This window comes from Toxorhynchites rutilus, chromosome 2 (genome assembly GCF_029784135.1).
Source record: "Toxorhynchites rutilus septentrionalis strain SRP chromosome 2, ASM2978413v1, whole genome shotgun sequence".
Classification (NCBI taxonomy): Eukaryota; Metazoa; Arthropoda; class Insecta; order Diptera; family Culicidae; genus Toxorhynchites; species Toxorhynchites rutilus.
The window spans coordinates 278358726-278372399 of record NC_073745.1 but is presented as its reverse complement, the minus strand read 5'-3'; the positions used below and the strand labels follow the sequence as shown (position 1 = coordinate 278372399).

Here is a 13674-nt window from a genome sequence, read left to right as displayed (position 1 = left end):
AGGCATGGTTTGCCGAGGACATTCCGCTTCTTGAATGACCTGCTGGCAGTCGATTGCAATCCCATAGAGAACCTATGGAGAATCTTGGCCGAGATGGTCTATGCAAACGGATGACAATTTGACAACATTTCCAGTCTGAAGGCAGCAATTCAGGAATGTTGGGCTATGATCAATATGGCAACACTTTAAAAGCTGTCTGACTCGATGCCAAATCGAGTTTTCAAAGTGATCCGAAATGGAGGTGGACATACTAAATATTAGCTACCGATTGGACTCGAAATTTGCCGTACAAATTTTCTTTTATTGAAATTTTATGATACGGCTAAACGAATGTCCACCCTGATTCCACATATTTGAATTACTTAGAAAACAAGAAGTGAATTTATACTTTTTTTTTAGAATGAATTCGATGAAAATAAACAATAATCGTCTTTTATGAGCAAAACTGTACAAGGAATTGACTTATTTTTAAAAATATTGAAGAAAAAATGGGGTGCGGTTAAACGAATGTCTACCACTGTATAAGCGGTTTTGATCGAGCGTTCAAAACAATTTCGTTACGTTATTCTTGCTGTACGCTCGATTTTCCAAATCTGATAAATGTGAAATGTAGCTTACAATATGTTTAATCTAATGTAATCAATAACTCGATTGTTTTTTTTATTTTGCGTCTGGGTCCGCTCTGACTTAAGGTGAAGGTAGAAGCTAGCCATTGTAGTAGTATAGGTAAAACCACGTGTAAAAATGGGGTAATAGTGTTTGTGAGAGAAGAGCAAAGCACATGTAAATAGATCAATTCACTTATTAGACTGTGTGGCGCTTCATTGACACGAGTCTTTGAATACATTTGAAAAAAAAAATAACAATTCAATACTGAAGTTAAATGTATGAACGATATGTTCCGATGAACCATGCCAATTGCAAACATAAATATATAGAAGGGGTATTTTTGCATATGAAGTAAAATTCTGATTATACGCGAGCGTAACATGTGCAAATTTATAACACATGCGAATTGGGGCTCTTTTGATATTAACAAGTTCTACCGCATAGTAACTCGATGCTGATAATTCCTCAATATTTTCCTTCGTTGGTCGTATTGTTTTCACATATTCAAGTTGGAGAACCTTAACCCTTCTCTTCGTTGGCTGAGACATTTTGATTGAATGTAATATATTTCCGTTTATTGTTTTTGAAAGCATAGGCAGCCGTGGCAGTGTTCCGAATTCTGCAATAAAATTTTCTTACCCAATATTAAAGTTGCTAAAACTTACATTATAGACCCATTAAACGCAAAAATAATGATTGTATTGATATCAACACTATTTTATTCTATTGATTTTCATGACATGAAAGGCTATTAACCAGGAATAACATTTTATTGAGTGGTTTTGATAGCTGTTTCGATGATGTTGTCTGGCATCAGTGTCGAAAAAATAACGATGCTTTCACCAATACAAACAAAACCATTGCCGAAGATTGAAAAATGAAAATTTAACTTTCAGAGCACTTGCTCGAGTTTTCCGACGTTTTTCACTATACAGTGCGACAGCAGATGAAAATTTAATATCTTGTGAGTAATCGATTAGATTTTGGTTGATATTACTTCATGGGAAGTGTGCGAAAACGATCATTTTCTTCACATAGTTTCGCGCAATTATTGATTTTCGGGCGAGGGGTGAGGGACGGAGATGAAAGAAATGAACGCCATTGTGGCAGCCATTTGTGGCTAGCTTCCACCTTCACCTTAACACCGACCAATTTATCGACTGGTTGTCTGATGGAAGCTCATAACACAGAGCATGACTCTCTCCGAGAGAGGAACGGCTTCGAGAGTAGCTAATGGTTTCTGTCAATTTCCCAAGATTTTTCCGTTCAAAATTGTTATAAATTACTTGACTTCTCATCACTCGTCACGATTTGTAACAAAAACGCTGAAGCTGAATAGAAACCCGCAACAACAATGTCTTTAATGTTTTTAATATTACAATACTAACAGTCTGTGGTGATATCTTCATCTTGGTGGAACGAATGATCCTCTACTAACAATTGAAAAAATCGATCGCTCACAATTTATGTGCATTACTTACAGAATGTAGTTTTCAATGAAAATGATCAACGATAAGAGGAAAGAACGGATGTCCGACTAACATTCTTAGAGCCTCTTTACACAGTACCAGCAACTACTAAATTGATCGAATCAATTAGAAACAAGAAACTCACAGATCAGACGTAGTGTATTTAAAAAAATAATTTTTCATGTCCACGTGGAAGTTATCTCTTTTCTAAATTTGGTTCTTTGTTGCATAACCTCATGGAATGGGTCAATAGCATTTGATTCAATCCAGCCAAAATGGACGTGTATACAATAACATCTAAAATCCCTCAGCTGATATTTCCCCCAAACCAAGCACAGAAAATCGGAAACCATGTTCGTTCCGGGAGGTATTCACTTCGCACCACAACCACAATCCGATCTCCACTACTCGAAACGAGTATGTCATCTCCAAAGGGCTCCAAAATCCATCTTCATCTGGCCGTAAACGTGTTTTTTTTTGTGTGTGTGTATCAAGTCTTGCAGTAAAAGCGTTCCTTCGGAATGAACTTTCATCATGCTCTGCCTATGGCCATACGTCGTCCACCTTGCCCAGCTTAAGGGCCTGGAAGTCAATGGAACCACGTCCTATTTGCACACATCCACTGCAGTACCGATGTTCGGGGCAATCAGCCCTCACCAAAAGCCTCTCATTCCCCACAGCATCAGCAGCAGCAGCAGCAAGCAGCATTCACATGGGCGATAAACCGCTTGTAATCCGCTCTGTTGATAGAGTACACTCGGCTGATGTTGGGTGCTGCCATTGCCGGTCGGGATTAAATTAAGACGAATGATTCTATGAATTACGAGTGGCACTGGGGCGGCAACATTGCGAGGGAGCATGTGTTACAGCCCCGACCGAAGGAAAAAGCTGAGTCAAAAGTGAGAAAGCTCACGAGTTTGGAAACAGTAAGCCGTAACATGGCAGCAGCAGCAAAAACTAGAATCATCCTGTGCAAATCCTCGTAACCAAATAGCTGTCCTTCCGGTGGTTGGTTACCCACCATTCCCCGAGGACGGGGCCAAATTTAACATAAAAATGCAGAGATTGCGTTCCCACAGTTTTCGAGGAAAGTGCTTCGGTGCAGCTGGTGTGTGCGGTTTTCAGATAGGTCACTTTTTTTACACAAAGGTTGTGTTCTCAATTAATAAATTCATATTACTCGTCCCCCGCCCAGAATTCTTGAAAATGCTTCTGGTTTAGTTAAAATCCAAGGTTTATCGTCGATCATTTGTCCTTATTTTTCCCCCAATCATTCGCCATATTTAGCGACAGCGTTTCTGCATACAGTGCTCGTATTTCAGCATATCGAAACAAAAAAAAATTGAACACGAATTTACGACCGAAAAGCAATGTGTAAATCATAGCTCTTTTGGGGCTTTTCCCACTAGCGACCGTATAGAGATAAAAAGGATGCGACGCGCAGCTGTTTTGGTTGTGATTCATCCGCGCTCCGTCCGGCCATGGCATGTCTGGCATCCTGCCGGCGGGATGCACTTCTGTGAGGGGGCCTGAAAATGGCACCATCAGCTTCCGACTGGACGGGAAAACACTTGAACTTCCGGAAGTCCGGCCGTGCGTAGGAATGCGCGGAGGATCAGACGGGAGAAGAACGAGAAAAATGGGTTCACTGATAACAACACAAAAGCTGTTGAATGCAATAAATCTTCCACTGGCGCACTTTGACTAGAGTTGGTCAGCTGAATCGGCGGTAGCGATGGCGGCGGTGGCGGTTGCGAAGGGATACTTCAACCACAGCAGCTTATTCCCGGTCTCCCGGGTGGTCGGCGAAAATTCGCTTATCAGTAGTTTAGTGTTTACGGCGTTTTTTCGCCTTTCCTTTCACGTTGTTCGATGGTGATGGTAATACCGGGATGAGCTGAAGGCGTAGGGCTTTCCGCTACAATAATTTCGCTGTCAAAGATGATCTGACCAGCCAGAATGATTACTCTGCAAATTGGTTAGTTTTTGCGATAGTGATTTCGCGAGATGAGATCTGATAATATCGTGAAAGGAGAATAGGAGAAAAGCTAGATCGTTTCGGCTTTAGACAACATGTTGTGAATAATATATTATGTTTATGTTGTGAATGAAATATAGTTTATGTGACTTTCATGTTGATGTAGATGGAAATTGTACACGGTTTTATTTATGTGATATAAATATAGATAGTTCATAGCGAATTGTACTACATTCAAAAGTGTTAAAGATCCATAAAATACGAACTATACCAACTGATCGGATTTTCATCAGTCTTTAACTCGTAAAACGCAAACCGTTTGGAAGACTCTTTTTTCCGAGCATGATTCTTCTTCTGAATTAGCTGAATTAGTGTACTGCATTGACACCGTAAATGTTCCGAAGTTTTAACTTCGAAATTGCAGTTACCATCTGCCAGACTTCCGATTTTTTTAAGGTGGTACCTACTCGGACAGTGTCCGGTCAACAGACCGGTTAATGTACTCGAATCTGCCTTATTCAAGCTGAGTAGGTTGCGTGTTATTCTGTTACAAGGTGTAATGAATAATTTGGATTGTCTTGGTGTTGATAGAGCCCTCCAGTTGACTTCAATCATTAATATTTCCCAGTTTTTGAGCTCCGATTTCATCATCATGTAGATAATCCCCAAAATGGCTCAGGCCCGACGAATTTAGTTGAAGATCCTAATCTTGCTAATAGATCGGCTTTTTCATTACCTTCTATACCGCAGTGACCAGGTTCCCAGTATAGGTTAACTTCGTTAGTAGCAGCTAGTTGTTTTAAGGATAAAATACATTCCCAAACTAGCTTTGACTGACATGTGTATGCTTTTACTGCATTAAGAGCTGCTTGGCTATCTGAGAAGATACAGATATTGGCATACCTGTATTTTCTAGACAAACAAATATTTGTACATGTTAGAATAGCTTGTATTTCTGCTTGGAAAACTGTAGGCCAATGTCCCATTGGAATTGACATGTCGATTCCTGGTCCAGTAATCCCAGCTCCCATAGATTTACCGATTTTAGATCCATCGGTATAAAACACGAGTGATCCTGGACGAGTTTTGGGACCACCGTCTTCCCATTCGTTGCGATTGAATTCAATCACTTTGAAGGGAACACTGAAGTTAGTCTTTGTTTCCATCCAGTGTGTAGTTAAGGACTTTTTTAATTCTATTGGAAATAGTATACTCACATTTACCCCTCACTAAGATGATTATGTCATCAGCAAAACCAATGACTTCGTATCCTAAATAAGCTAAGTCATTAGGAAGATCGTCGACAACTAGGGACAATAACTGAGGAGACAGAACTCCCCCTTGAGGGCCACCTCTAGTTGGTTTCGTTGGTAGAATAGATACTCCTAATTTAGCTGTTATTAGTCGGTTGATTAGCATGGCATGTATCCAGTTGGAGATGCCCATGTCAAAACTACATTTTTTCATAGCTTTATTTATAGAGTTGTAGGATACATTGTCAAATGCTCCCTCAATATCAAGAAAAGCTGTAAGTGAGATTTCTCTAGCATCAAAAGACTTCTCTATTTTTGAAATTAACGTGTGAAGCGCTGTTTCAGTTGATTTATTTGCTTGGTAGGCAAATTGAAATTTGTTCAATGGTCTCCTGTTCAAATATGATTATTTGATATGGAAATCAATGACCTTCTCCATCATTTTTAAGATGACAGACGATTGACTAATTGGTCTATACGCTTTGGGAGTCGTCCTGTCACGTTTGCCAGTCTTGGGAATAAATATAACCCGGACTTCTTGCCATTTCCTAGGAATGTAGCTTAGTACCATACTAGCTCTAAACATCTCCGTTAGAAGAGGGACAGTGATATCCTTGCTTTTTGTAACAGCACCGGATAAATCCCGTCTGGTCCTGGAGATTTAAAGGGCTTCAAGGAATCCACTGCCCACTCAACCCTTGACTTCGTAAAGGCCGCCCTAGCCAATTCATTAGCTATATTCTCGTCTTAGATTAGACAAGATTGAGCTGTATTGAAGACCTGCGCGTATCCGGAAATCAATTGGATTGAGCCTGGGAAGTGTGTTTCCATCATGTGTGTAAGTGTTTCCTGGGAATCGGTTGTATATTGTCCATTTCCTTTTTTCAGACTACCAAGTCCGTTGGTGTGAAAGGGCATTACGAAGTCTTGCTACAGCAGGTAAACTTTCTACCTGTTCCGAGCACGATTGATAGGGATGATAAGTTTATTTTTATGACGCTTTCTAGTGTTGCATCCCATCTCTTCTTCTTCTTAATTGGCACTCACGTTCATAGAGGAACTTCGCCGTCTCAACGTAGTATTACTTGCGTCATTTTTATTAGTACTTAGTTGAGATATCTATGCCAAATAACACGCCTTGAATGCATTCTGAGTGGCAAGCTCTAGAATACGTGTGACTACAGTGCAAATCGGAGGAAATTTCGGGAATCGAACCCGAACCCCTGGCATGTTAGGTGTTACGCTAACCACTCGGCCACGGGATCATCCCATATATTTTCAATAAATTTGATAAAACGGATTCCTTATGATTTGATGATTGTGAAAATACCATGGAAGGAAAGAGTGATAATCTTAGTTATAATAACAGTGAAATGAAGCGGAAGAATTCTAATAGATAGCACGAAATATATTCATATCAGTATACAGCGCGGACTCGATTATATTGGGTTGGGGAAAAAGAAATGTCGTATTTCTGATCGAAATTTGACGCTTTATTTAACATACTTAAAATTATCCAATTTAAGTCAAATATGCGCCGTTTTGTTCGTAAACTTCTGCCATTTAGAAGGCAACTTCTCTATCCCCCTTATTAAACCCCCTCTCATTATTTGCAAAAAACTCAGACAGCCAGTTTTCGCAATCCTCTTTCGAGGCCAACTTAGTATAACCAAGAGCGTTTTGCATGGACCGGAAGAGCTGATAATCACTTGAAACCAGGTCCGGACTATACGGTGGGTGCAATAGGACATCCCATCCGAGCTTCTGTAGCTTCTGGTGGGTCATCAAAGATGTGTGAGGCCGAGCGTTGTCCTGGTGGAAAACAACGCCATTCCTATTGATTATTTCTGGCCACTTCTGGTCAATCGCCTGCTTCAAACGGTCAAGCTGCTCACAGTAGAGATCCGAGTTGAGGGTCTGACCATAGTTGAGCAGCTCATAGTGGATGATTCCCTTCCTATCCCACCAAACACACAGCAAAACCTTCGTGGCCGTCAATCCGGGCTTGGCGATTGTTTGGGCCGGCTCACTGCGCTTCAACCACGACTTTTTTCGCTTTAGGTTGTCGTACGTGATCCACTTTTCATTTTCATCACCAGTAACCATCTTCTCCAAAAATGGGTCGAGTTCGTTCCGTTTCAGCAGTGCATCGCAGGCGTTGATTCGGTCTAAAAGTTTTTTTTTTGCGTCAACTCGTGTGGCATCCATACATCCAGCTTTTTTTTGGAATCCAATCTTCTGCAAATGGTTCCAAACTGTTTTATGGTCTATACCCAGTTCCTGGCCAATCGAGCGAGTGCTCACAGGCCGGTCTGCTTGGATGATTTCAACTGTTTTATCGGTTTCCACGACGATTGGCCTACCAGTACGGGATGTATCTTCGACAGCCACTACACCAGAACGAAATCGATCAAACCAACGCTGCGCTGTGCGAATCGTTACAGTATCGAGTCCATAAACTACACGAATTTTTCGGCCGCCTTCGTTGCAGTTTTACCTCGCAGGTAGTAAAAACGTAAAATATGGCGAATTTCTTGATTGGTGGACTACATCTTTGACGCGTTATAACTTGAGATTCAAAAGGACAATCACAACACTGTCAAAAATACACTCTTAGCACAGATTGTCGTCTTTAAATAGCCGTATAGTATGACCCGATGCGATAAGTACAACACAAGATATGTTTAAGTGTTGCCATATATTGACAATATACGACATTTCTTTTTCCCCAACCCAATATACAGTTTTTGATTTCTTTTCACTGTATACAATCGAATCCTGTATATAATCGAGTCAAAAATTTTTGTTTGTTTATTTTTTTCGCATGTATTTTTCGTTTTTTGAAAATAGAAGAGGAATTTGATTTTTGATTCATCCCCTTAACCCTTTGAGTGCGGAGCATATTTTGTGAGCATATGCTAAAAATGCGGATGAGTTTGGGTATATTTTAATCTAACATCCAATGATCGTAGACAACTGATTAGGTCACAAAAAGTTTAATTTGCTGGACAAAGCACGTGAAGTCCTCTTTTACAAATGTTCCCGAAAGACGAAATCCTACGTTAAAAGATGCCAATTCGAAAATGCTAACATAAAACAAGACGAGCGCTATCGCGCTCCCCCGTATTCAAACGGTTAAAGTCAGAAAACACCTTTCTCACATGAAAAAAAAAATAATTTATCCAGATTATCTCAGGGAGTGATAGAAGATCATATTTGATGAAAAAAATCCTCCTACGCATATGTTCGCATTTCAACAATGACAGAGTTATAGAACTTTTTTTGTTGTTTCGGACTCTTTTGCCTCAAACTGGCTCTACATTAAAAAGTACGCTACGGAAGACGATTCTGATTCTTTCATTCGAAAGATGAGAAAATTTAGTAAAGGATATAGTAGTGGAACAACTAAATTAGTGGATTTTAATAACATTTTGGAACTGAAAACTTAAAAGTTAGTAATTTTCAATGTGTTATTTTTTATTTTATCCTAAAAATTTATATTAAACTAGATTGTTTCTATCAATTAAATTCAAGTTCTTCAACCTCTCTACAATTTGTTTTTTGACGCCCAACTTCTATCTCTCCTAATTTGGCTGCAATATCGATATAAACAATTCCTGGTGAAAATTCAAGCAAAATCTTAAAAAATCACGATTTTTACCCCACTGTACATGTAATAGCCACTTCAACTTCACCTTAACGTTGAAAGGTTACATTTCTTCTTAAAATAAGCCATATTTGGAATATAAAAAAAAAATCCAAAGTCCAAAATCCGAATCCAAAATTGTATATAATCGAATCACATATAATCGAGTCCGACCTGTATATCAAAACCAAATAATCCGAATAATTATTTACACAAAAACAAACATTCGATGAGGCATGAAGTATTTGGAAGGATTAAGTTGCTCAATCACATGTCATATGCTTTCTCCCACAAGATTTTGCTGAAAATAATTGAACATTAAAAACGCATATGACTGAAAGTTTACGGTAGATATTTTGGCAAACCTAGTCTTCATGGGATCGAATCTCATTGAACTTTTAGAGGCACCTATTTGTTGAACTTTGGAGCACCTGGTCTAAAGATTTCTTCAAATCAGAGATCTAATCACTGTGGTTTCTCCCTGACCTAATTGTCATTAGTAAGTCACATATATCACTTGTTGTTCCAAATAAACTGGAAGGTTTTGATCTAACACTTTGTATATCTAAAGTATCAAATATGATATCGAAATGACAAATTCACAATCGAAAACTCAGTAATGTTATGCCTGTACACCTAATACAGTCATGACTTTACTGACAGATTGGAGGAAAAGAAATTAATTATTTTCTCGGTAGAAAATGTCGATAAAATCACAGAAATAATCGAAGTTGACCCGCATGTTAGTAGTCGTAGCAGGAGCTAAATATCAACCAGAGATCAGTTTTGAGTTGGATTGTCAAAGAACGTGACAGTCTTGGCCAAACGGAATGAAATCGACCCATTTCCTCAACGAATGGTGACTGGAGAAGACAAGTGGCTCACATATTGTGCGAAAACGATAGTGGTCAAAGCGTGGTGAAGCAGCTTAAACGGTAACCAAACCAGACCAAACGGCCAGGAAGGCTCTATTGTGTATTTGATTTATTATTAGTAGCTTCCGTATGACCAAACACTAAATTCAGATATCTACTTACTAAAACTGAACCATTTGAGGCTATCGATTGACCAGAAATGACCAGAATTGGCCAACAGAAAAGTCATCAGGACAGCGTAAGGCTCCACACGTGACTCGCTAGAAACTCCGGGAGCTTTCTAATGCATCCACCACATAGTCCGGATCTGGCACCATGCAATCACCAGTTTTTTTCTCACATTGCAAAATTTTCTAAGTTATAAAAAATTGAGATCGCCAAGAGAGAGGCGTTTTGTAGCAACAAAACCGTGCATATTTGATCCAATTCGGACAATCCGAATCTTCTTAAATAAAGGTTTTGAATTTCACGCAAAAATTATAGATTTTTTTATCCCAAACTTAATATGTTGCTGATTATGATCGTTTGCTTGAAAAACAATAGGCTCCGTCAGTGAACATGTGTACAAAGTGAATTAAACTATTCTAAAGCAGTAAAAGAAAAATAACCGCGGTGGGGAAAAGACACTAAAGGATAATTTTACAGCATGACAACGCCAAATCACATGTTCATAGATCTGTCAAGAATTATCTGGAAAAAGTGAACTGGGAGATTCAAAATCATCTACCATATATTCCCCAGACTTATTCAGGTTAGAATTAGTTCCTGTCGTCGATCCTTTCTAAAATTTTGGTATCGATCATTAAAAAATCTATTACAAAAATTTCGATGCATTCTAAAATAATATAAAAAGTGATAAACAAGTGGATTGCACAATATGTTTGCGTAGTTCTACGTCGAAAATATGCGGTCGTGTCCTAGATACAATTTGTGTCATATTCTGAAAAACAGAAAAAAATAATTCTTGAAGATTGGGGTGTCTGTAACGCCAATAATCGAAATAACACCAATGCCTTTTGTTAAAACATTATTTTTTAAAGCTTGGTCGTTAATGGGTTAATGAATACTGACTTCTGCCGGTGCAACGAAATCGTTTGTATTGGTTTGAAGTCAATTCCACCTAGCTTACTCAGCTCGGCCCATTGAAGGTACATTGGGAAGAAACAATCCTTGAAGAACCCAGTTCACATGGGTACATTCACTGGCAAGGGATCGGCGATCAAAAACGGTTTCAGGAAAGGTGGAATATAACCATGAAATCCGGATGAGGTTGACTTCCACTCGATCACTTCCCAGTCGGCTTTTTATCTGCTCCTTCGAATGTGGCCAATGCTGAATTTCATGTTCTAGAGCTCAAGGAATTGAAACAATTGGGAGCGCTTGAAAGCCAATTGACGATTAATTTTCGAACAGTCAAACAGGCCAAGACCGCTATGATCTTGAAAGGTGATGTTGCAGATACCAGTTTGTTTCTCTTTATAAAGAACGGGAAATTTTTTCCGATTTTCGGCAGGAATCTATGATCGTGGATGAAGCTAAAGCAGTTCTTCTAAATAAATCCCAGATCGAAAATGATGGCCTTTTGAAGTAATCGCATAGTACAAATTTGTCCAATTTACAAATCAAAACGTGAAGTCATTCACTCTTCTTTGGTCAAATCACAAACAAAATATCCGCTAAGACTAAATTTCTGTTCTTCTGATTTCTTGACAAAAAGAATATAATTTCCACATTCACAGTTGATGGTTACCTGCAGGCAATGAAAAATGGCCATTTAGTTTTTTTTAAATGCTCTAATCCGAGAGTAAAATATATACGACAACAAAAAAAGTTGCAAATGAAAAAAAACACTGGCTGAGACTTAAAATTGAAAAAAATATTGTAGAGACTGTTATTGTCATCATCTATCGAAATTATCCAATTAAGTGTCAATTACATACTCGTAAATTGAAACCAATTAAAATCAAAAGTTCTCTAGCTATCGAAACTCAAATTCCCCATCCCCCATTTGTGATCTATCCTAAATCATGATCATTGTCAGCCCTTTTCCCAGAATACGGATATCGAGTGGAAGCAAACCTTACCTTGACAGCTGTATCCATTCTTATTCAGCTCGAATCCCTCCGTGCAGTCGCATTCGTACATTCCATCATGTAATTCATAGCACAATTGCTCGCAGGGACTACCGTGTCCACAGCGTCCTGTAACAACAGAACAGATGAAAAAAATAAAATCAACAAAGCGAATGGTTAGCGATGGTTGGGTGACACAAAAAAAATGAAAATGATTCAAAAGAAAAAAAACCGAACTCGGCCAGATCCGATCTCTCTGCCGTAATCATTCTATTAGCTAACGAATTGGGGGATCAATTTGTGAAGTCAAGATCCAAGGGGACCATTCCAGAAACGCCACAGGGGACTCGTCGTGGATTTAGAATTCGCCCGAAAAGGAGGAGGCGATAAATCAATGCCATTATTGGTGTCCTTTCCGGCAACTGGAGCCAATGTGTTGTCGCTTTCTTCTTGGTCAATGGTTTTGTTTGGCACTCGTGTCCACGGCGCAGATATCACCCACGTGATAAGATTGGTTATGGTACACATTTCTAAATTTGTGAATTCGGGAATAAACCGTCATGAAACAAATGTTTGTTTCAACGGCTTGTTTATTGTATCGCTTTACTCTGCTAACTTTTATTCTACTACAGATATCATTCGTCGATACATCTCATGCACCATATACAAAAAGGTCATGAATAAGTGTCCTGACAGCCGCTACGGTTTGTGCACGATAGCAGTTGAGCATAACTGTAAAACGAGCGGCTAGAAGTTCGCCGAAAAATCAGTTGATGCCAGACAAAGGTTTTTTTTTGCTTTTTTTTCGGAATTTTTACCACCATTTGTGGGATGATGTATTCCGTAGAAGGCAGGCAGGCAGGTCGATCAGCCGTTGGGAAGCTCTTGTTCTCGTTTACATATGAGTTATGGACGAGAACGGGTATGGTGATGACCACAGAGCGATACTTTGCAACACAGGGTTTTACAAATTCAAAGCGCATTTTATATCCCATAATTCAATGTGGCATTTTTGCGCGATTTTCGCTTTTTTACTTTGCTTTGCTGGAGTTTGATATTTTACTATAAACGGATACGTTTTTATGGGGGCATGGTGGAAATGTTTCGGAAAAGTGATGTATACAGCTGAATTCGGAGCGATCGTGATATCTAGATGCATGGTATTTTGGTAGACCGATTGTTGCAATGGGGAAAAAGCTTCTGCAATTTAGTATACAGAAACTACCGAGAGTTTGATTTGAGTCAACGTATCGAAATGTTGGCGTTTCATTTCAACATCGAATTAAGCTACACCTTCCATTTCTCTTTGATGAACATGAGGTATCTATACATATGAAAAAACAAGAACAAATGAAAACTAATAGGTAATTTAAGCATTTCTTGCATAAAGTATATCTGTTATTCTGGTATCAAGCGAAATTTGTGTACTTTTGAATGAAACAAATTGTTTTCGTGGCTCCCGAAGCAAAGTGGTCAGTTTCATACGTAAAAAACCCGGAGATTCGAGTTCGATTCCCGTTGTCTCCGCCCAGAAAGCAATATCTGAGCAGAGTTCCAGAGTAATGATAGAAGTGGATTGACTACCCGATGATTAAGATGAGATGAGATCGAATATAGTCAAAGCTGACCTATACCGATCGAAGGTTTTATTACGACTGACAACTGTTCTTCTGCAAAAGGCAGACAATCGGATATCCCCGTCCGGGATATCTTAGGTAGCCGGGATCCTGATCTTCTGCTTCATCTATACCTGTTCCTCAGAAACGCCGATG

The 13674-nt window shown here is 39.1% G+C and overlaps 1 protein-coding gene across 3 annotated transcripts in view; it reads right to left on the bottom strand.

Moving 5' to 3' along the window:
* LOC129768435 (uncharacterized) overlaps positions 1 to 13674 on the bottom strand; it is a 622376-nt gene that overhangs the window by 352991 nt on the left and 255711 nt on the right. For 2 of the 3 annotated variants that reach the window (XR_008741679.1, XM_055770090.1), the window contains exon 3: positions 11915 to 12031. The exons of the other annotated variant lie outside the window; for it this stretch is intronic. Coding sequence is in view for 1 of the 2 variants with exons in the window: in XM_055770090.1 (XP_055626065.1) it covers positions 11915 to 12031 (117 nt within the window). In the remaining variant the exon portion in view is untranslated. The remainder of the gene's footprint in view (positions 1 to 11914; positions 12032 to 13674) is intronic. 3 annotated transcript variants of the gene reach the window in all.